This window comes from Gnatocerus cornutus, chromosome 1 (assembly GCF_029298725.1).
Source record: "Gnatocerus cornutus isolate USDA-ARS CGAHR chromosome 1, icGnaCorn1.1, whole genome shotgun sequence".
In the NCBI taxonomy this organism is placed as follows: Eukaryota; Metazoa; Arthropoda; class Insecta; order Coleoptera; family Tenebrionidae; genus Gnatocerus; species Gnatocerus cornutus.
Window position 1 is genome coordinate 18,821,281 of NC_142233.1, and position 21,901 is coordinate 18,843,181.

A 21,901-nucleotide genomic window follows, 5' to 3' on the forward strand; every position below is an offset into this window, starting at 1 on the left:
TATTATCATCATAAACGTTAAAAAACTGTCATAAATAAATATGTAGAAAGTGTTTAAAGCGCTGAAGAAAAGAATAAAAAAGTACCTAATGAGAAAGAAAACAAGAAAATGTGTTTACATTTACATACCTAAAACGTTGCAAGACGCAAATGTAGTAATGAAAAAAGAAGAATCTCTAGAATCACACCTGGAGATATAGGTGAAGAAAATAATGATCGGCAATTGAAGATGCGAATAAAAAAGGATATGTGAGTCAGATGAGGGAATCTTATAAAATGATGAAAAAGAAGCAAAAAAAAGAATGGAACAAAGAAAAAAAAAACTGAATTTCTAAATGGCAACAAAGAGAATAAAGATATTTAGATAAAAACAATAAAATCTAAAATTATATTCATGCAAAGATTTTACTCTGAGAAATTGAATGATAGGAGTAGAAAAGAGTTAATGTGTAATTTGTATAAAGAACAAAAAAAATTGCATGAAGATATAAAACAATGTTTGGCTTAGTTGCTGGGAAACTCCTTCGCTTTGTTATTTAGAAAAATTGCTCTAAAATCAGAATTCACTTGCCAGGAAATTCATTTCTCTTACTGTGGCCGGTCAGGAAGTACAGAAAATTGTTAAAGAAAAACTTTCTCTTAAAGAAAACTAACTAATGCACTTAGTAAATTTACAAAAGAGGCAAATGGTAATTTTTGCGCACCTGATTAAAGTCATACTAATTGGAAACTGAAGTTATCATTTTATTTTTATCATGATCTAATCGAATCCTAGAACATTAAAATGGTTATTTTGGTCTTATTTTAAATTTAATAATTATATTATACTCTGTACATTAGCAATTTTTTTTAATATTCCAAATAAAAATGCAGCAAAGTTTTTTCCCACCAATGAGTCACACAGGAAGGAGTGCCTTAGTGTCGATTAGAATAAGAGCTGCATCTTCATTTGTTATTTATTTTTACGACAGAACATGGTTTGAATAATTTACTTCCAATTATTGTCGAACGCAACAAATGACAACAGAAAATAAACAGGTTTACAACTAGTCATAATTTGACTTTAATTTTTTTAATGGCTTTGAATTATACATCAGTCGGAAGAGGAGCTCAAAATCTATCTACTAGCCCAATTTGAGATCTATCGGACAAATAGTTTACGAATTATGGCCAAAAATCAAAAAAATGAAAAATTTTCATCGTTTGAGTCGGATTTTTTTTTCCCGAAAAATCGACTATCGAATTTTGGGCTTTTGACAACGTTTTCTAACGTAAAATGAGCCGAGAAAAAGAATGACGCGAACCGCATCTCAATATCTCAAATAGTTTCCGAGATATTTAACTTTAAAAATTACGAAAAATGAGGAAAAATGAAAATCAACTTTCCGAAACTTTGATCGGCCATAACTCAGTTATCTGTTGTCGGATCTAAATTTAAATCCCAGATTTGGAATCTGCGTAAAATTCTACGTACACTGATGTATAATAACTTCAGTTTACTCTAAAAATAAGCGAGATATCGCTATCACACATTTGGCATAGTTTTAGTAATAAATTTTTGCAAAAATTTGGAAATTTCAACTTTTGAAAAATCTACGAACTTTTTCTTATGTAAAAAATCGCGAGAAGAACGATGCCGCAAACCGCATCTTAATATCTCAAATAGTTTCCTAGATATCGAGCACGAATTGTTTTCAACCTTCAAAAATTTGGCCCTCTGACGACAATCCAAAAATTCAAACGGCCATAACTCAGTTATTTGTTGACGAAAATTAAAAATTCTTATGTTTTTGGATTCAGCGTGACATTCTGCGTAAAATGAGCCCAGATTTGTTGAGATTGCTTAATAAATAAACGAGGCATTGGCCAAAAACAATTTTGAAGACGTCATTTTCGGGTGATTTTGAATCAAAGTTTTTAAAGTGAAAACGACGTTTAACAGCTTTGAATTATACATCAGTCGGAAGAGGAGCTCAAAATCTATCTACTGGCCCAATTTGAGATCTATCGGACAAATAGTTTACGAATTATGGCCAAAAATAAAAAAAATGACAATGAAAATCAACTTTCCGAAACTTTGATCGGCCGTAACTCAGTTATCTGTTGTCGGATCTAAATTTAAATCCCAGATTTGGAATCTGCGTAAAATTCTACGTACACTGATGTATAATAACTTCAGTTTACTCTAAAAATAAGCGAGATATCGCTATCACACATTTGGCATAGTTTTAGTCATGAATTTTGCCAGGAAATTCATTTCTCTTACTGTGGCCGGTCAGGAAGTACAGAAAATTGTTAAAGAAAAACTTTCTCTTAAAGAAAACTAACTAATGCACTTACGGGCTGATTTCAAGACGATTTGCAGTAACGCAAGTTGCGACGTAACCATGGAGATGGCGCAAAACTAGTGCAGCAAAGTTGCGCCTAATTTCAAGACGCTAGACTGCTGCAAATTGCATTAAAATTTAGCGCCACGTCAGTCCGGTGGCGCAACCTGTGGCGCAACATTTGCTTAATAGTGTCACTTCGAAAAATGGCCGGTGCTCGACAAGTTTTGGCGGGCTTAGCCTTCGATTTGTTCGAAAATTCTAGTGATAGTGATGGCGACGAGGAACATGTGCCCAGAGAAGCGTTTAACATCGAAGAGATAAGTGAACGGCTTCTTTTTCAACGGACGAGACTGACGAGGGGTGTTTTTAACTCTGTTTTAGAGGTTATTTCACCGGTTTTAGTGAAAAACACCAAGAAGGGACGTTATCCGCATCTAACACCGATGCATAAACTATATGTGGCCCTCCAGTTTTATGCCACAGGTTCCTACCAGTGGTTAGTCGGCAGCAGTGGCCAAATTTCTCAATCTGCGACATCCCACGCCATTCAGGAAGTTACCAACGCTTTGGTTGCCGTTTCACCTGATTATATTCGTTTTCCAGCAGCAGAAGAGTATCCATCGGTGAAACAGGCGTTCTACAGATTTGGAGTAACGCGACACGGGTCTGGTTTTCCGAATGTTTTGGGTGCAATTGACTGCACTCACATTCGAATCCAAGCGCCTTCAACAGCACCTGAACAGTATCTGAACAGACATTTATACCACTCTATTAACGTTCAGCTTATTGTAGGACCGAATTTAAAAATCTTCAATGTGTTTGCAGAGTATCCTGGATCTAATCATGACTCGTTCATTTGGAGAAATTCAGCTGTTCGCGAAGCCATGGCTGAAGGAAATTTTCCAGAAGGCTGGCTTGTTGGTGACTCTGGATATCCACAAGAACCATGGCTCATGACCCCAGTGACGAATGTGAACACACCAGCCGAGATATTGTACAATTCTGTACATATCTCTACAAGAAATGTTGTCGAGAGAACGAATGGTGTGTTGAAGAGTCGATGGCATGTTCTGGACTCTCCATTAGCATACACTCCAGAAAAAGTTTGTGCAATTACTGTGGCGTGTTGTGTCCTGCACAACATCTGCACAGCACATAACGTTGGAATAGAAGATCTCCAGCAGCATCCTCTTCTAGACGACTATCCCATTCAAGACCAACAACACCCAAATTATGATCACCATCGAAGGGAACTCATCAGACAACATTTCACTCAATAATGACGAAACTACCCGATTTTGACCCTCATTTTCTCAATTATGACCATTATACCTGATAATGACGAATAACAAGTACAGCTCACGCGTTTTCGGATGGCGAGAGTTGTCGCAACCACTCGCAAGTCAACGTTTCGAATTTACCGGCCGTGATTGGTCAAACATTCAAAAAGTATTATCGGGCTTTTACTGCGCATCCATCGCTCTTGCCATCCTAAAATGCACGACCTTGTAATAGTGTAACCAATTCAGCAAAGCGTTATCGCTTCTTGGTAAGTAGCTTTTAGGTTTCAATTCCAAGTGTACCTACTGAACAATCTTTTGTTATAAGTATTTTTTGAAGGATGGCGTCCAAACACTGAAGAATAGTCAGAAGAATCCAGAATTGTCCAGAAGCCCGAACTGTGGCGAGAATTTTGTTATGTAGGTACTTTTTTTTTTATAAATTTTTACACATCTACGTATTTTTTTCAGTGCTCATCAGAACTAATAGATGATCAACCAATGGTAAGCCAATCCCAACCGAGTTGGTCTGCAGACGAAAGTGGTGCAATCAACTAAATATTATATTACTTTTAATTATGCTCTTTTCAGGTATAGAATGATTAATAGCTAGTTTTATTGTATTTACATATAATTACAACTAATTCATAATGAACCAAGTAACGTCTTCGTTCATTATGAATTAGTTAATATATGTTGTAAATACAAAGCTTTATCGAAACATGTATGTACGAAGGTGGCAATGTTACCACCTAACATTTCGGCAAATTTCAAATTTTTGGCAGATGTTTTAAACGCGATAAACCAGCTAGGATAGCATTTTCCCAAGTTATTTTATGTTAGAATTAATATAAATAAATGGAGATCTTCAAATTGTTTTAATTTTGGACTTAGGAGTTGCTTTCATTTTCGTAAATACATTAAATATTATGGATTGATGGTAACTATGCTATTATGAAAGAGTAACTGTGTTATTACGACTTATTTGTATCATCACTATTATGATCTACTTAACATGTAAGCAAAAAAACGTACATCTTAATATTCATGTTTTGATAAAATAAATGACGGAACAGATATTTTCATAACGTGTAATTAAACTATTTAGGAACAACAAACAATAAACACAAATATAACATGATCTAATTCTTTCTTCTTTTTTTAAATTCCAAATATTCCGCCTGCATTTCCAACTCTTTCCTTTTCATTTCAAGGAATTGTTGTTTGAAATCACGAAATTCAAGCAACAATTCCTGCAACAAACCATTCTGTTGAGCCTGTAACTGGGTTGATTCTCGCATTTCTTCAATAGCTCTTGATTTTAAATTCCTTTTTTGTACCTTTCGAGAATCGCAAAATTCTGGTGGAGGTACAACGACAGGAACATTGGACGGTGTGGCAAGAGTTTCAATATCGGGTGACGGAGGTGGCAAAAACACAAACGGTATCACGGGGGAAGGAGATCTGGGAGGACTTTCAATTTCTAGGGAACAGAAACTTTATAGTTTAGACAGGATAACCCAGAATACATAACCGATAGAGCAAGGGAGGATGCCGACAACAATACAGATGGTAAATTTCAAAACAAAAATTGATTAACTTTAAAAGTATTCGAGAAAGGATAAAAAATTAACAACCAACCCCAGAAGCTTATTCTAGATATGGAGTAAAAAGCCATCCCAATTTTCTAGGCAACGAGAGTGTAATGTTCATCTGACCAATGAATGATAGTTCGTGTTCATAGTTGTCGATTTTTCAGTTCTGTTCTGCTTCCGGCTACCATTTTCTCGTCTTATCTCGATTATTTTTAAGCTAAAACATTTTTGTTTCGAAATTTTGATTTACAATTGTTGTTTCTATAAGTCTTTTTTTGTCTGGGTCACGAGTTCTGGAACTCCCCGTATAAAGCAGCCACCTACAAAATTTCATAGGGCTTAAAACTTTATCAACTTTTCAAATGTACCGGAGGATAATTCATTTTTTAGACATGTTAACAAAGAAAAGAAAGAACCTTTTCATAACATCAAGAGGCAATAAAGTGCATTTGGCAAATTAGCTTATTAATGAACCTTTGTAATTCTAATTATGTAGGTAACTGAAAACTACTAGGGAAAAGGAGGAATGGACGTACCTTTAGAATTAGTAGGGTTTTGGGAAGCAGACGTGGATGGGCCAGGCATGTTAAAGACTACAATAATATATACCTATTAATTTTCGAATAATAAAACCTTTATATTTGTTGATTGCTACAAACTTCTGTGTGTAAAATTGTAAAGTGATTACCTAAAATCGTTATTTTATCATGTGAAAAGTACTTACTATTTTTTCGAAAGGTGTCGATTCCTTTTTTGATCCCCTCAATGCTGTCGTCACCTATGAAACTTATAACTTTCAGTTCTTCAGCACTGAGGGGAACACCGTCATTTTCGCCGCCCCCTGTTTTTTTGGCTTCTCTTTTAAGCATATTTGCTTTATGTTTCGTTCTTGTTTTCAGATCACGAAACTTTTTTTTGATGTCCTCTAGTTTCCGTGTTGTCGGAGATACGGCGTTTACAGCCTCAATAACTTTGTCCCAGGCCCGGTCTCTATGATATTGTGTTAAATTGGGCCCCCTTAAGGGGCCAAATAACACACTACGCCGCCGTTCCACTTCATTCACCAATACCGAAATTTCGGAATTGGTAAAATTTTTTGATCTGGTTTTCGTTCTAAAATGGCCAGATATTATTATGAATATTGATTATTGAAAATATTCTGAATTATTAAATGTACTTACGACTTGTTTTCCATTCTAATAAAGCGCCTTTATTTTTTAAAACAACCCTTCGCACATTTAATTTGTCTGATGTCACGTGACCGACGCAAAAATGATGTGGCTAAAGTTCCGCATTTGCAATGTCGTTGCGCCACTGCAAATTTTGAACATGAAATTAGGTTGTAAATTTTGACGCAGTGGGATTGCAAATCGGTGTAGCAAAGTTGCGTTGCGTCACTCATTTGCGTTAACGCAAAATGACAACATGAAATCAGCCCGTTAGTAAATTTACAAAAGAGGCAAATGGTAATTTTTGCGCACCTGATTAAAGTCATACTAATTGGAAGCTGAAGTTATCATTTTATTTTTATCATGATCTAATCGAATCCTAGAACATTAAAATGGTTATTTTGGTCTTATTTTAAATTTCATAATTATATTATTATACTCTGTACATTAGCAATTTTTTTAATATTCCAAATAAAAATGCAGCAAAGTTTTTTCCCACCAATGAGTCACACAGGAAGGAGTGCCTTAGTGTCTATTAGAATAAGAGCTGCATCTTCATTTGTTATTTATTTTTACGACAGAACATGGTTTGAATAATTTACTTCCAATTATTGTCGAACGCAACAAATGACAACAGAAAATACACAGGTTTACAACTAGCCATAATTTGACTTTGGTTGTGAAATAATAGACCATTCACTAGAAACGATCCTTTGAAGCTTTGAGAACAATTCAAATGTTCAACGAAAATGTTAAAGAAACCACAAAACAATAATTGAGAGCTGTTCAAAGAACAAAGCTCAAAATTCAATAAGTAGAGCTGATACTATTGTAGAAATTGTTAACATAACTGTCTAACGAAATGTCTTATTTAGTTTTCTTAGGAAAAACTTTGTGTACTCGGAATGATTGTTTGAGAAATCAAAGTGAGAATGAACAAGCAATGTCCACATTCTTGCACATTCGGTGTGAACAAACCGTCATTTAACAGAAACGATATGTTTTGCTAATGTGGGATTTTTATGGTAGGTACTCACCAATTCTGTGCTCATGGTGTTGCATCCTCTCAAAGGAAGGTTGTACTTGATAGGAGCAGGTCTTTGTACCCACTCACCCATACAAGTACTGTTTTTTGACAATCCTCTAGGATAGATCATTCCATTGAATCGCCCCGATCTCGTGTTGATACTGACCACTATCTCATCACTGTTGCACTCTACACGTACATCCGACGCTACTTCCGGTGCGCCTGCAAGAACAACGACACGTAAATAACTGGACGCACGGTTATGGTTTGTTATTCTGATGGAGTCTTTGATTAGTAGTTGGTAGCGTGCGTATATTCAGTTTCCTTTCATTGTCTTTCGGGATTCATTGAAAAGAATCAAAAACTATCGAGATCTTGCCACAAAAAAGACACTGCAATTGACGCGTTCAGAAGGAGGCAGATCCAAATTAATAATTACTTAACGATCTGACTTTCTAAAGTTATTATTGTTGGAATAATTACCAATTATTAGTACCGATGCTTACAAAAACTGTGGCTAAGTGTTATGTAAGTTAATTTGAGATTTCACAAATCGCTCATTTGAATAAAACCCGGAGTTATTCGGTATCGCACTAAAAACTGAGGCTTTATTGTGGAATCTCACGCCACGAAGAGCGAATAAGCAAAAATCTACAGCTTCAAGATGATTCATGCAAAATACATTTTTGTTTTAGAACAATGTTTATGGTTCATTTAGCGGAAAATTGGAATTTCATTCAAGGAGGACAAAAATTCCACAGAACGATTTTAGTTATTTACAGTCGCGTGTGATAACTTACATTTTACGAAGTTTGAAGTTTGATGATTGACATTTATAAATTTCATTATCTGTCAATTCTGTCAATTTTGTAGTTGGTGCACAAAAAATACACAAGATGGCGCTGTATAAAAAACGTTTAAATACGACTTTAAAAATAGAAATTTTGTCTTAATTGAGATAATAATTTAGGTAGATTCCACTTTGGTGATCAATCTTCATCATGGTAAAGTGATTTTAATTTATAAACGCCTCTGAAGACCAGACGATTTGGGCAATTTTTACCGGCAACGTGGTCGATGGTGACTTTTTGGTGATAAAATCAAATCAAATTTAATCGTTTGATTTGCAATCCAACAGGGTGTAAAAGAAACGTTTTTAACGGAAACAGTGCGTAATTTTCAGAAATGTCAAAAATTTGACAATTATTTTCTCACCAAAAAACTCCCTAGGCAACGTTGCCGGTTGTAATGCAGGGGAGTTTGCGGTGTTGATGTTTTTTTTAACTTTATAATGTTTTCGAAAATGTCAATTGAATGTTAATTTGACGCTTACAATTCATGAGGCCTGAAAAAAAAATTCTACTCCTAATATAAATTATTTATTACGTATTTGACAGCAGATAAGATAAGCTTCTCCCGCACCAATGATTTTGGTCAAATTCCTAAATCGGAAAAGAAGCACAAGATCTATCTAATGGCCAAATTTGAGATCGATCGTACTAATTAGGAAAAATAAGGAAAAATGAAAATAAACTTTTTGAGACTTTGATCGGCCATAACTCAGTTATTTGTTGTCGAATCTGAATTTGAATCTCAGATTTGGAATCTACGGAAAATTCTGCATACACTGGTGTATAATAACTCAAGTTTACTCGAAAAAATAAGCGAGATGTCGATATCAGAAGTTTGGCATAGTTTTAGTGATAAATTTACAAAAATTTGCAAATGTCGACTTTTGAAAAATCTATGAACTATTTCTTATGTAAAAACTCGCGAGAAAAACGCTGGCGCAAACCGCATCTTAATATCTGTAATAGTTTCTGAGATACTGAGCACGAATTGTTTTGAACCTTCAAAAATTTGGCTCTCTGGCGACAACCCAAAATTTCAAACGGCCATAACTCAGTTATTTGTTGACGAAAATTAAAAATTCTTATGTTTTTGGATTCAGCGTGACATTCTGCGTAAAATGAGCCCAGATCTGTTGAGATTGCTTAATAAATAAACGAGGCATTGGCCAAAAACAATTTTGAAGACGTCATTTTCGGGTGATTTTGAATCAAAGTTTTTAAAGTAAAAACGACGTTTAATAGCTTTGAATTATACATCAGTCGGAAGAGGAGCACGAAATCTATCTACTGGCCCAATTTGAGATCTATCGGACAAAGAGTTTACGAATTATGGCCAAAAATTAAAAAAAATAAAAAAATTTCATCGTTTGAGTCGGATCTTTTTTTCCCGAAAAATCGACTATCGAATTTTGGGCTTTTGACAACGTTTTCTAACGTAAAATGAGCCGAGAAAAAGAATGACGCGAACCGCATCTCAATATCTCAAATAGTTTCCGAGATATTTAACTTTAAAAATTACGAAAAATGAGGAAAACTGAAAATCAACTTTCCGAAACTTTGATCGGCCATAACTCAGTTATCTCTTGTCGGATCTAAATTTAAATCACAGATTTGGAATCTGCGTAAAATTCTACGTACACTGATGTATAATAACTTCAGTTTACTCTAAAAAATAGGCGAGATATCGCTATCACACATTTGGCATAGTTTTAGTCATGAATTTTTGAGAAAATTTGCAAATTTTGACTTTTGAAAAATCTACGAACTTTTTCTTATGTAAAAAATCGCGAGAAGAACGATGCCGCAAACCGCATCTTAATATCTCAAATAGTTTCCTAGATATCGAATTGTTTTCAACCTTCAAAAATTTGGCGCTCTGACGACAATCCAAAAATTCAAACGGCCATAACTCAGTTATTTGTTGACGAAAATTAAAAATTCTTATGTTTTTGGATTCAGCGTGACATTCTGCGTAAAATGAGCCTAGATTTGTTGAGATTGCTTAATAAATAAACGAGGCATTGGCCAAAAACAATTTTGAAGACCTCATTTTCGGGTGATTTTGAATCAAAGTTTTTAAAGTGAAAACGACGTTTAATAGCTTTGAATTATACATCAGTCGGAAGAGGAGCTCAAAATCTATCTACTGGCCCAATTTGAGATCTATCGGACAAATAGTTTACGAATTATGGCCAAAAATCAAAAAAATGAAAAATTTTCATCGTTTGAGTCGGATTTTTTTTTCCCGAAAAATCAACTATCGAATTTTGGGCTTTTGACAACGTTTTCTAACGTAAAATGAGCCGAGAAAAAGAATGACGCAAACCGCATCTCAATATCTCAAAAAGTTTCCGAGATATTTAACTTTAAAAATTACGAAAAATGAGGAAAAATGAAAATCAACTTTCCGAAACTTTGATCGGCCATAACTCAGTTATCTCTTGTCGGATCTAAATTTAAATCACAGATTTGGAATCTGCGTAAAATTCTACGTACACTGATGTATAATAACTTAAGTTTACTCTAAAAAATAAGCGAGATATCGCTATCACACATTTGGCATAGTTTTAGTAATGAATTTTTAAGAAAATTTGCAAATTTCGACTTTTGAAAAATCCACGAACTTTTTCTTATGTAAAAAATCGCGAGAAGAACGATGCCGCAAACCGCATCTTAATATCTCAAATAGTTTCCGAGATATCGAGCACGAATTGTTTTCAACCTTCAAAAATTTGGCCCTCTGACGACAATCCAAAAATTCAAACGGCCATAACTCAGTTATTTGTTGACGAAAATTAAAAATTCTTATGTTTTTGGATTCAGCGTGACATTCTGCGTAAAATGAGCCGCCCAGATTTGTTGAGAGTGCTTAATAAATAAACGAGGCATTGGCCAAAAACAATTTTGAAGACGTCATTTTCGGGTGATTTTGAATCAAAGTTTTTAAAGTGAAAACGACGTTTAATAGCTTTGAATTATACATCAGTCGGAAGAGGAGCACGAAATCTATCTACTGGCCCAATTTGAGATCTATCGGACAAATAGTTTACGAATTATGGCCAAAAATCAAAAAAATGAAAAATTTTCATCGTTTGAGTCGGATTTTTTTTTCCCGAAAAATCAACTATCGAATTTTGGGCTTTTGACAACGTTTTCTAACGTAAAAAGAGCCGAGAAAAAGAATGACGCAAACCGCATCTCAATATCTCAAATAGTTTCCGAGATATTTAACTTTAAAAATTACGAAAAATGAGGAAAAATGAAAATCAACTTTTTTCACTCATAGATCAGGAACAACGATTTCGCGCATAGCAACCATCACCGGTAACTAAGGCTTTCGAGCATTAGTGCGGGAACATGCACGCAAAAATTTTGCCATAGAAGCCATATAGAAAATATCAGTTACTACAAATTTAAAGAAACACGCATTGGGATCCTCTTCCCCTAATATTTATTTAAATAAGTTAACAAATTACAAGAAAATTAATATTTTTTGAGAAAAAGTTCATCAGCGCCATCTATTAGCAACTTAATAATTGTTGCTCTTTTGTAAAAACATAACCTCAAAATAACATTAACAAGTTTTATGATTTTAACGATTAATAAAATTAAGCTTTTGTGAAACGTTTTATTTTACAAATACTCAAGTAATCGATGTTGGTCATCAAGTAAGTATACTCAGTACTTTTAATTTTTATTATTATAGATGTTTATGTTGAATGTGCAGTTGCTGCACGAAGCAAACGACACACCAGAAACTCCAGCAGTGTTTTCAGTTCTCACGGCGTTACTAATATTGTACGAATTGTTGGAATTGGATCTTACAGGTTCCGTGTCTGTCAAAGTGTCTGCTACTTCTATTTTATTTTTTAAAGAATCTTGGATATATCCCTCCGCTACTGCGGAAGATTTCCAACCACCATGTCTTTTAACGGCTAGAAAGTCAAGCCCCTTGTTTGCTAATAAAGTAGCACTGCTCCTACGAAAACAATGGCCAGTATATTGATGAGGGTTTGGAAGTTCAAGATATTTGGCGATCAATGATGGAATTTTCCCAATGGTGTTTATACCAATAGGTAAATTTATACATTTTCCTGCACGATAAGTTAGAAATAGTCTCCTGTTGTCAGTCACAACTTGTAGTCTTAATTTCACAAATTGCTTTATTATTTCGACCCATTCCCTTTTGGTTATGGCAAATTCCCGTTTAACCTTAGTTTTTGTTTCAGGAATAGAAACCAAAATTATGTCATCTTTAAAGATAACATCACCAATCATCATCTTACAAATTTCTTCTCGGCGGCAGGCTCCAGAAATTCCCATAATCAAAATCGTCTAAAATATAAATGTTAAATTTTTGAATGTAAATTTCTGAATAAAGACAAACCACTCACTTTCATCAAAAAATATTCTTTGTTAGGGGCCTCTGTCAAAAATTTTGTAATATGTTCTCCTTCAAGTATTTGTGACTTTTTTGGAATGTGATGTTCCGTTTTCCTTTTAAGAAGGGCAAGCAATTTTGGATATTTCGAGATATCTATATTCTTCTTAATATTCAAGCAAGATCGTATCATGCTATAAATTGGCCACAATGTTTTTTTAGTAGAACCTATTTCTTCAAAATAGGCCACCAAGACGTTTTCAGAGTAACTTTTGATCTTTTTATCTTCGCACCATTTGACAAACTGAGAAAACGTACTCTCATATCTGGGGCGTGATTTTGTCGGCAATAAATTGTTTATTGCAGCTGTTGCCGCACTTTTCACTTCGGGTGGTGTACACTCGAATTCAAACTCTTCTTCCGAAGACATGGTACAAATCAATACAAATCTTTATTTTTGAACTTTTTGCTTGACAGAATTGACAACTGTCAACTGGAAACTTCAGCGACTTGATTTTTTATACCAACAAATGCGAACTATATATGATGGCGAAAATTTGTTACAAACTTCGTGCAAAAAATGTTATACAAGAGACGTGCGGGAATAATTTTGCCTGATTCGTGCGACATTCCTTCACTCGTGCGCGGGGCGCACTCGTGTTGAAAGAGTCGCACTTATCTGCAAAAATTGTATTCCCGCACTAATCATGTAAAATACTATTCCGAAACTTTGATCGGCCATAACTCAGTTATCTGTTGTCGGATCTAAATTTAAATCCCAGATTTGGAATCTGCGTATTATTCTGCGTACAATGATGTATAATAACTTCAGTTTACTCTAAAAAATAAGCGAGATATCGATATCGGAAAATTGGCATAGTTTTAATCATGAATTTTCGCGAAAATTGCGTTTTGTATGTAGGTAATGTACCTATTTGTCGAACATTTAAATAACCACGGAAACCGTTCATAAACGCAACAACACTCTGGCGAATCTCAGTGATAATCACATCACTCTGACATCAGACGCTCCAACAGACGTCTCACTTTATGAACACACCTCAGTTACTGACAACCTTATCAACCCATTTCGCGTAGGAATTTAGTGTTTTTAGTGTATTTTGCAGCATAATTTGCTACCAACCTATATGTCAACTGTCGAAATCTCCCAATCTCTCACCGGACATACTATATTCTAAATTAATGGCGACCGAAGAAAAACCGAAAATTTAAATCAACGACGTATTTAACGCTAATCAACGACAATTTTTCGCTCGTGTGTAATACGCTTCTTACCCCACACGTTACGAAATATACTATTAACACCCGCACTATAGAATTGCTGACCATGAAAACTTCACGATCCGTGATAACGAGATTGAAAGAAAAATGATAGCTGTCGGCTATGTATCATGGATGGGAAAGAAAATTTCTCTTTGTGTGGAGCATTCATCTCGATCGTAAATAAAAAGTGAAAACAAGGTTCAACACAAGATGTCCAATACCTCCAGATCAAATAATTAATATCTCTTGACCCCGATTTTACTTTCGTTTCCATGCATAAACAAGACATTTCTAAAAGGTTTAATATTGCAGTTACGAAACGTTACAAGTCTAGAATTAGTCTAGTAGAACATTTACAGCTATTGTTGCGATTAAAGTAATGATCAGTGAAAAACCGCTCAAAAAATTTCCGGAATTCACTTCGCTTTATTACAATAACGTTGCAATTTTTGTGAGATTTTGAAATATCAGTAGGTAGTTTCACGCCTCCATATAAAATGCTCAAAAGGTGTAGAGTAAAATTGAAAAATTGGAAAGTTGTAAAGTCAACAGCGCTCTATAATTACATGCACTGCAAATTTATAACCTCCAGCAAGGAACCAGATAAGCACTTTCAGCTAACGTCATGACGCTAAAAATCTCGATTAGAATAATATAAAATTATGTTGAATTTCCTAGCAGCGTGCTCAAAAACCGCGACGTAAGGTCAACAGTACAATGCAATAATTGCCAGCAATGCGCCAAGAAGATGATGGTTCTTCGCACAACTCGAGGCCATGTTTAGCAGAATAATAATCACATTTTTGTATGTACATCGTAACCTTAGACTTTGTCCAACTTAGACTCATCATAGGTCTAGACCAAGCTAGGGCTTAATTTGCGGACGCCGCGTCACGATTGTAATTTCAAATTGGCGCAATACTTACTGGTTGTGACAGGTATGTTGGCAGCCTTGACAGTGAAATGTGAGCAGATCTGAAAAGAAAAACCTCGTCAGTTGAAGCCAGCATCAGATAATTGGATGTTAAGTAATGTTAAATGGAGATAAGAACGAAAAATAAAAGTAACGAGAGCGTTTTTGTTACTTTCTTTTTGTAGTTGATCTCTTGATTATTCTTCGCGTGATGAACGTTCTTTTGGAGTTATGTATGTCGGTTACTAACCTTCACGAAAAAATTACATATCATAAGTTTTTTTTTTAATTATTAGATAGATCTTGGAAGAAGAGATAAATGTTATGAGAAAATCTTCCTTAATGGTTCTGCAAGTTTCTTGAAAATAGATAAACAGACAATGATAATAACAGTGTTGTTGCTTTTACTGTATAGTTATATTCAATTTAAGTCCTTTGATATGTACAGGAACAAGAAATATCCCAAGGCATATAATACGTAATACTCCGACCACCTGTATTTTCTACAGTTTTGTCGTCAAACAAGAAAACATTTTTCTAGAATTTTTCCTTTTTTAGTGTTGCGATTTATATCACCATTGAGTTTTACGTTACCAAACACACTCATACATCACGTATTTTGACAAGTAATTAATACAATCTTACCTGGAAAAAAAGGATATTCAAATCAGGTACACTTACACTGATCCAGTATGATAGTGTCAGTTTTCTGATATGTTTGCTGTGACTTTTAATAGAGAAAGAGATATCAAGAATACAAACAAGACAGCATTGTGGTTCCTGAGAAAACCTTCCATCAGACTTCTAAACAGGTCATTATTTAGATTCTTATAAGAACAAGCAATTAGTTTTATGAAGCATTTAAGTTTTAATGAGCTGAAAATGTAATTTCAAGACAAAATTAAAGCTGAATTTAGTAACGGTATCATAGCATGAAACTTGTTTTCGTCGGAACTTTGATGTACTGAAATTATTTACTTGTTTGGAGCAATTAGTTGTCTTGAATATTAAGTGCTTTAATTTTAGTTCTCTTGCTTAGTCCATTTCAAAATATTTAATATCTTGGTGGACCATGTCTATGTAAAATGCAATACAAACCAAGTATAAGACTTTTCAATTCATGTCAAATTTAAAATCACTAAACAGCTAAACAGCAGAATTAAAGTTTAATCTAGTTTAACAAAAAATTTCAAAGATAATTATCTTCTCTAAATTACTTCAGAAATATGTTTTGCTTTAATGTTTTTATAACGATTTACCGTCTAATTACGTTCACATTTTCTTTTTTTCTACTTGACTTTTTAGTGGTTTTGCCCAAAAGCTAAGTAAGAGGTCTTTAACTTTTATCTAGGTGATTGTATTTATTTTTAAAATAGATAAATAACATAATTACAGATAATAATGCGGCATCATTAGTGCTGTTTAATAACCGGCTAAACGGTTTTTACAAAGTGAACCAACACTTCCAAGGAATGTCGTGAACGTTTTATATTTTGTAAAAATGAAGATAATCCGTGGATAATTACGTAAGGAACAGATTTTCCATAAATATCAATGTATTTAGTTATAAGGAGATCGCTAAATATAAGTAACAAGAATTTTGTATAAATTGGAAAAGCAATCTCTCTTTTTTCTTTTGTACTATTCTAGAATAAACTAGTAAAATGATATTTAACAAGTCAAAAATTTCACACATAAAGTAAAACAATTTTATTCAATAATTTAAATAATAGTTATTTGTGTACCAAGACCAAAAAGTGTTTCTTTTTTGGCCGAGCCTTTTTTTAATGGCCGAGGCGATAGCCGAGGGCAAAATGGCACTTTTTGGCCGTAATACACACAAAAATTTTTAGGCGACATCATTAAATTTACAAGTTAATAAATTTTATTTATGATTTATTGATTTAATCATTTATAACAATCCTTCAGAAACATATTTTCTTTATTTACATTTGCAGTTTCGGCATCACAATTTGTGTAGCTTCACAATTTGTATGAATTAGGTTTGATGTGCTTTTTGATGTTATTGCAGCAGTACTGCTAGACATGTTCACTTTCAATAATTTAATACGTCTTTGTTGCACTTTACAGCAGTTTGTCGATTTGATTTTACTCAAATAATTATAAAATTCTGGGTAATATCGGTATCTTTTTGTAATGCGCAAAACTATGGATAGATGGCGCCACCATAGAGCGGCCAAAAATGTTTGCGGCATTAATATACAGTTGTTGAAAATTTGATTTTATATTGGCAAGCTGATTAAATTTTAAAAAATCACTCAGCGGGCTGTAAATACTACTGAAAATTTTCTGGGCTGGTCAAAAGTGTCAAAAATGTCAAAAAGTGGAGAATTATATTGTTAGGCACCTACATCGTTTCTTCATTGTCATAAAGAATGTCTACAAAATTAAATTCATTACAAAACAATAATGAAGTGTAAAAACTGTCTTTTTAATGCAACATCCTGTATATTCAAAGTCATCATCAAATTGTCAAAGGAATACAAAAATGTACAAGGTGTTTATAAATGTTTCTAGCATCAAGGCCGGCTATGAAATGTTAAAGAAATTTGCCGCTCATTACAAATGTGAGTTTCAGTTTTTCAACTGACATTTGCAGTTAACCTCAAACATGAAGTAAAGTAAGTTTTGAGAAATAAACTGTGTTAGTTGTGGTTTAAAACCTGAAAATGAAAAACTTGGACACAAAACCGTAACTGAAACGTCATTGACGTAAGTAACATAAAAACATTACTATCGCGGAAACAAAATTTCGAACATCAAATTGATTGATGTTTAAAAATTGTAAACTGTCCTTTGTCTTTATAACCTTAAAATTTATAAAAGACTCAGCAAGTGTCAAAAATTTACTTTGTATGTCAGTCACAATGACAATAAAGCTTGATTTACATTGCCATGTCAAAAAGTGATGTTAGAAATTTTGATTCCGCGATTATATTCACTATGAAAACAAAGCGGCAAAATAGTGCATGACAGGAATTCCAAAGCCACCTTTGATGCTAGAAACATTTATAAACACCTTGTACAACGTGTTTATAAATGTTTCTATCATCAAGGGTGGCTATGAAACGTCAAAGAAATGTGCCGCTCATTACAAATGTGGGTTTCGATTTATCAACTGACATTTGCAGTTAACCTCAAACAGTTTTGAGAAATAAACTGTTCCAGTTGTAGTTTAAAACGTGAAAATCGAAAACTTGGTCACAAAACCGTAACTAAGTTGAAGTAAGTAACATTATAAATAATTTTCCTGATAGTTATATTCACCATGAAAACAAAGCGGCAAAATAGTGTACGACAGGAATTCCAAAGCCCCCTTTGATTCTAGAAACATTTATAAACACCTTGTATTATGGGGCGTTGTTTTTTTAAAATTTTAGTTTGATTTTACATTATATCTATAAAATTTTTCATGTAGTTGCATTTAGAATGTAACTCATTTTGTCCCGCTCGGATTGGACTATTTGAACTAGTCCTGTCACTTTAGACTTCTGTCAATAGTGTCACTCGTCAAACGTCAAAATAGCCAAGAATTTAAACAACAAACAGCGAAGTTAAGCAATGGTTGAGTCAGTTTTATTCCTTCAGCCATCCATTCGTCCTAGATCAGTGTCAACATAATTTTTGAAAAGTATTTTGGGGTTTTTCAACTTGTACGGAAACTCCTAGAAGACTAGATGAAAATCTTTTTGAAACATGCTGTATAAAATTGTAGACTCGAACACTTTATATGATATTTTAAAATGTGATGTTATAAATGTATAAAAATATCCTTCGCTTATACAGGGTGATTTTTTAAAAACGGCAGGCGTTGTAGAATTTTTATTTATAAACCGATTTCAAAAATTTAAAAAACAAATTAAATGGTTTTTAATTTCCTATAAACTGATGATTTAAAAAAATTTCTAAATGTCTTAGTATCTTTTGGGCGATACTCAACTTTCTAATTTTAAATTGGCACCCATATTTTTTTTTCATAATTTGGAAGATATTAATTTTTTTGATTCAGAAATGTGTAATATGTTCTACTTTTACAAAAAATATTAAAAAAAAAATTATCAAAAATGAAAAAATTCAGGCAATAAAAGTTAATAAAATCTAGGTGCGTGGTGTCAAATAACACAATATCGTTATTGTAATGTCAAAAAGTAGCAAATAACAGAAAGAACAAGTTTTCTTTCAACAAGATGGGGCTACACCTTACAATGCACAATGCATTTCTCGTAGGTGTCAATTGTGCAATAAAAAAAACGGGATGGCGTTTCAACAGTATTTTAATTAAATTAGGTAGTTGTTTTTTCTGATTTGTAATTATTATTGTCTTTTGTTATTAATAATTTCAAAAAAAATGCCGATTCTTTCTGTTATTTACTGCTTTTTGACATTGCAATAACGATATTGTGTTATTTGACACCATGCACCTAGATTTTATTAACTTTTATTGCTTATTTTTTTTCAATTTTAATAATTTTTTTTAAAATATTTTTGGTTAAAAGTAGAACATATTACACATTTCTGAATCAAGAGAATTAATATCTTCCAAATTATGAAAAAAAAATATGGGTTCCAATTTAAAATAAGAAAGTTGAGTATTGCCCAAAAGATACTAATAAATTTAGAAAAATTTTAAAATCATCAGTTTATAGTAAATTAAAAACCATTTAATTTGTTTTTTAAATTTTTGAAATCGGTTCATAAATAAAAATTCTACAACGCCTGCCGTTTTAAAAAAATCACCCTGTAGTAAAGAAGAGTAAAATATTATATTTTTTATTGATCCTTTTAGGTATGCATCATTTAAACATGATTTACATGTCATCAAATTTAAAAAAAAATGTTTACTTCTGTCTTGAAAACGATTAATTTTAGTGTGACAATTATTGTTATATAAAATTATTGTCTGCGGATCTTTGTCTTCTTAAACTTAAGGCGCTACTAATTTTCATAAAAACTGAATAAAAAAGAATACAAATAACGAACTGAAATTATGGCCATTTTTTTACTGAATTTGTAACTTATAGCATCCATCAATTTTAAGATGTGTGGGCACTTTGAAGCAATAAATGAACTCTAAATTAATTATCACTCTAGTCTTGACATAACTGTTTTAATAAACGTAACCATTCGTCATACTTCACAAAAAAGTTACTGTTACATCCAAACGCACCTCAAGGTATTGTTAAACTTAAATTAGTCAATCTACCGGTTACTTGTAGGCGAATGTTCCTACTTAGTTGACATTAAATTTCCTTTAAAAATTATCGTTGATCTAAATACGTAACTGTTTTCACAACAAGATGACCTTTCAATTTGGTGGACCGATTTAAAATGGAAAATTTAATAACACCAGCGTTAATTACCAGAAACAGTTTTAACAAGTTCTTTTATGAATAAATAATCCCAAGATTTGGCCATCAATCAAATTATGATATTTTCAACGCGATGACTAGAACCGTTACGAAACTGTTAACTAATTCATTAATCTTCAATGCAGAAAAATTATTGAAATAATTTGCGGGTACCTTGGAGTCGATTGAGTCACAGTTTAAGTTTCTTAATTTGTATTTCAGAATTGGAACTGCTATATAATGTGATCAAAAATCGAAGGTTGATAGAGTTTCATAATTAGCAAAAATGCAGCTACTGTGGTACTTTAAGCTTATTTAAAATGCAATTAAAACAAAAGCCGACAATTACTTTAATGACAATCGCCCATAATTCAACCGTAGGCGCCGCTTCCCCGCCATGAATTCAATTCAAAAAACAGCCTTGGGATATTCAGACTTGAAAAAATGACGTAATTTATGTTGTCTGCCTTGGCTGCAGCTACAGTCTCCCTCGAGTACATCAAACGAGTTTCGTTCAAGATAAAGCGATAAAACCTGCATTGCTATCATTATAAATTACCACCATCTTACCAGAAGTATGGAGATAAGCAAAAGTTGTGGTGTCAGGGCAGCATGTATCGGGCGGTTCGCTCTCATTGTGTTCTGAAAGAAATAGAAAGTGGTCAGCGTGAAGTCAAGTGGGTCATTCAACACGAAGACCACAACCTTGAGAAAAATTCACTTTTTCTCAGCGATGGTCTTGAGGAAGACGTTTACCGGAACGTTGTTAGGGGTAGTCGAAAGAAGAGAAAATTCTCCCGTTATGAAACTTTGACTTCGCTTACTTTTCGCAAGCGGCAAGGTCGAAAATAAAAGTGACGACCTTGTCTTGTCTATTTTTAGCTGATCATTCTTGTATTTGTGCAGCAATTTACCCCATATGTTTAACAGATTACTGCTGTTCCTGTTGTAACTTCGCATTGAAATCACCGGGTTTACTTGATCAACAGTCATTCGTTAGCTAGCACTCACCTTCATTGTTGAATAAATATCCGAAATAGACTCGATAAAATATCACAGAGATGAAAACGATAAATTAAAGAAAGAATAACCTAAAATCAGTCTCTACACGCGCATTTATTCTTCACCTGTTCATGTTTCACCCTACACTAAACATAAAAATTGAAGGCACACTTAGGGCTTAATTTTACTGTAAAGTTTTACGTTTTTGGGGTTGTATGAACATGTTGTGCATGTCTTGTTATGAACGCGCCCCCTAGAGGTTGCCGAGTCTCGCGGAACGGACTCGCTTTAACCGCCGGCTTTATTTTTAACTGACTGGTTGGATGTTGAAGCTGACTTATCTGACGACGGTAGAAAGGAAAAGCGAATGTGGATTGGTGGAAGCGCTCGAGTGTTCACGAGTTTATAGCTCGACCAGAGTCGGGCTAATTAAAATTCAGCATTATTAATTAATGTTTTTTTCTTGGGTTGTTGGAACCAAATGCGGATTTTTGACAGCTTGTTTATTTTATAATAATTTACTAATTAAATATGCATGCAAATGAAATAAAAAATATTTCTATCTGATCATCACGATGAAAACACTTAAAATTAGATATAAATTCCGATTATTTTTCAGTGGGTTTCAATGTAAACGATTTTTTAACGTGCTTTAATGAAAACGATTTATTTACAGTTTTAGCATATTAATAATTATTATT

At 33.5% G+C, this 21,901-nt stretch overlaps 2 protein-coding genes and 1 long non-coding RNA gene across 6 annotated transcripts in view; 1 reads left to right on the top strand and 2 right to left on the bottom strand.

Moving 5' to 3' along the window:
• pio (zona pellucida domain-containing protein piopio) overlaps positions 1–21,560 on the bottom strand; it is a 60,676-nt gene extending 39,116 nt beyond the window's left edge. The window contains exons 1-4 of one of the 2 annotated variants that reach the window (XM_088049925.1): positions 21,210–21,560; positions 20,769–20,840; positions 14,843–14,891; positions 7,411–7,622 (exon numbers count right to left, since the gene is read on the bottom strand). In XM_088049925.1, coding sequence (XP_087906051.1) covers positions 7,411–7,622; positions 14,843–14,891; positions 20,769–20,840; positions 21,210–21,215 — 339 coding nt within the window. In that variant the 5' untranslated portion in view covers positions 21,216–21,560. Of the gene's footprint in view, positions 1–7,410; positions 7,623–8,200; positions 8,283–14,842; positions 14,892–20,768; positions 20,841–21,209 lie in introns of those variants that run through there. The other variant, XM_088049926.1, reaches the window with a different exon arrangement.
• LOC148180775 (uncharacterized) lies at positions 11,827–12,658 on the top strand. 3 transcript variants are annotated; one of them, XR_015771681.1, is made up of 4 exons: positions 11,827–11,919; positions 11,979–12,078; positions 12,127–12,327; positions 12,481–12,658. It is a non-coding gene; the product is annotated as an uncharacterized LOC148180775 (long non-coding RNA). The 3 variants fall into 3 exon arrangements; XR_015771679.1 differs by having other exon boundaries at positions 11,979–12,327; XR_015771680.1 differs by having other exon boundaries at positions 11,828–11,919; positions 11,958–12,327.
• On the bottom strand, positions 11,918–13,354 carry LOC148180776 (uncharacterized). Its single transcript, XM_088049766.1, has 2 exons — positions 12,646–13,354; positions 11,918–12,586 (listed from the first exon to the last, which is right to left on the bottom strand). The coding sequence occupies exons 1-2, from the start codon at positions 13,060–13,062 to the stop codon at positions 11,939–11,941; spliced, it is 1,065 nt and encodes a 354-aa protein (XP_087905892.1). The 5' UTR covers positions 13,063–13,354; the 3' UTR covers positions 11,918–11,938.
• Positions 21,561–21,901: the final 341 nt, after the last annotated feature.

Excerpts from the sequence above, each read along its gene's own strand:
- LOC148180776 (XM_088049766.1), bottom strand. The coding sequence starts at position 13,062 with ATGTCTTCGGAAGAAGAGTTTGAATTCGAGTGTACACCACCCGAAGTG. Across the intron at positions 12,587-12,645 it reads AAGAATATTTTTTGATGAAA|ACGATTTTGATTATGGGAAT; the intron begins GTGAGTGGTTTG and ends TTTATATTTTAG.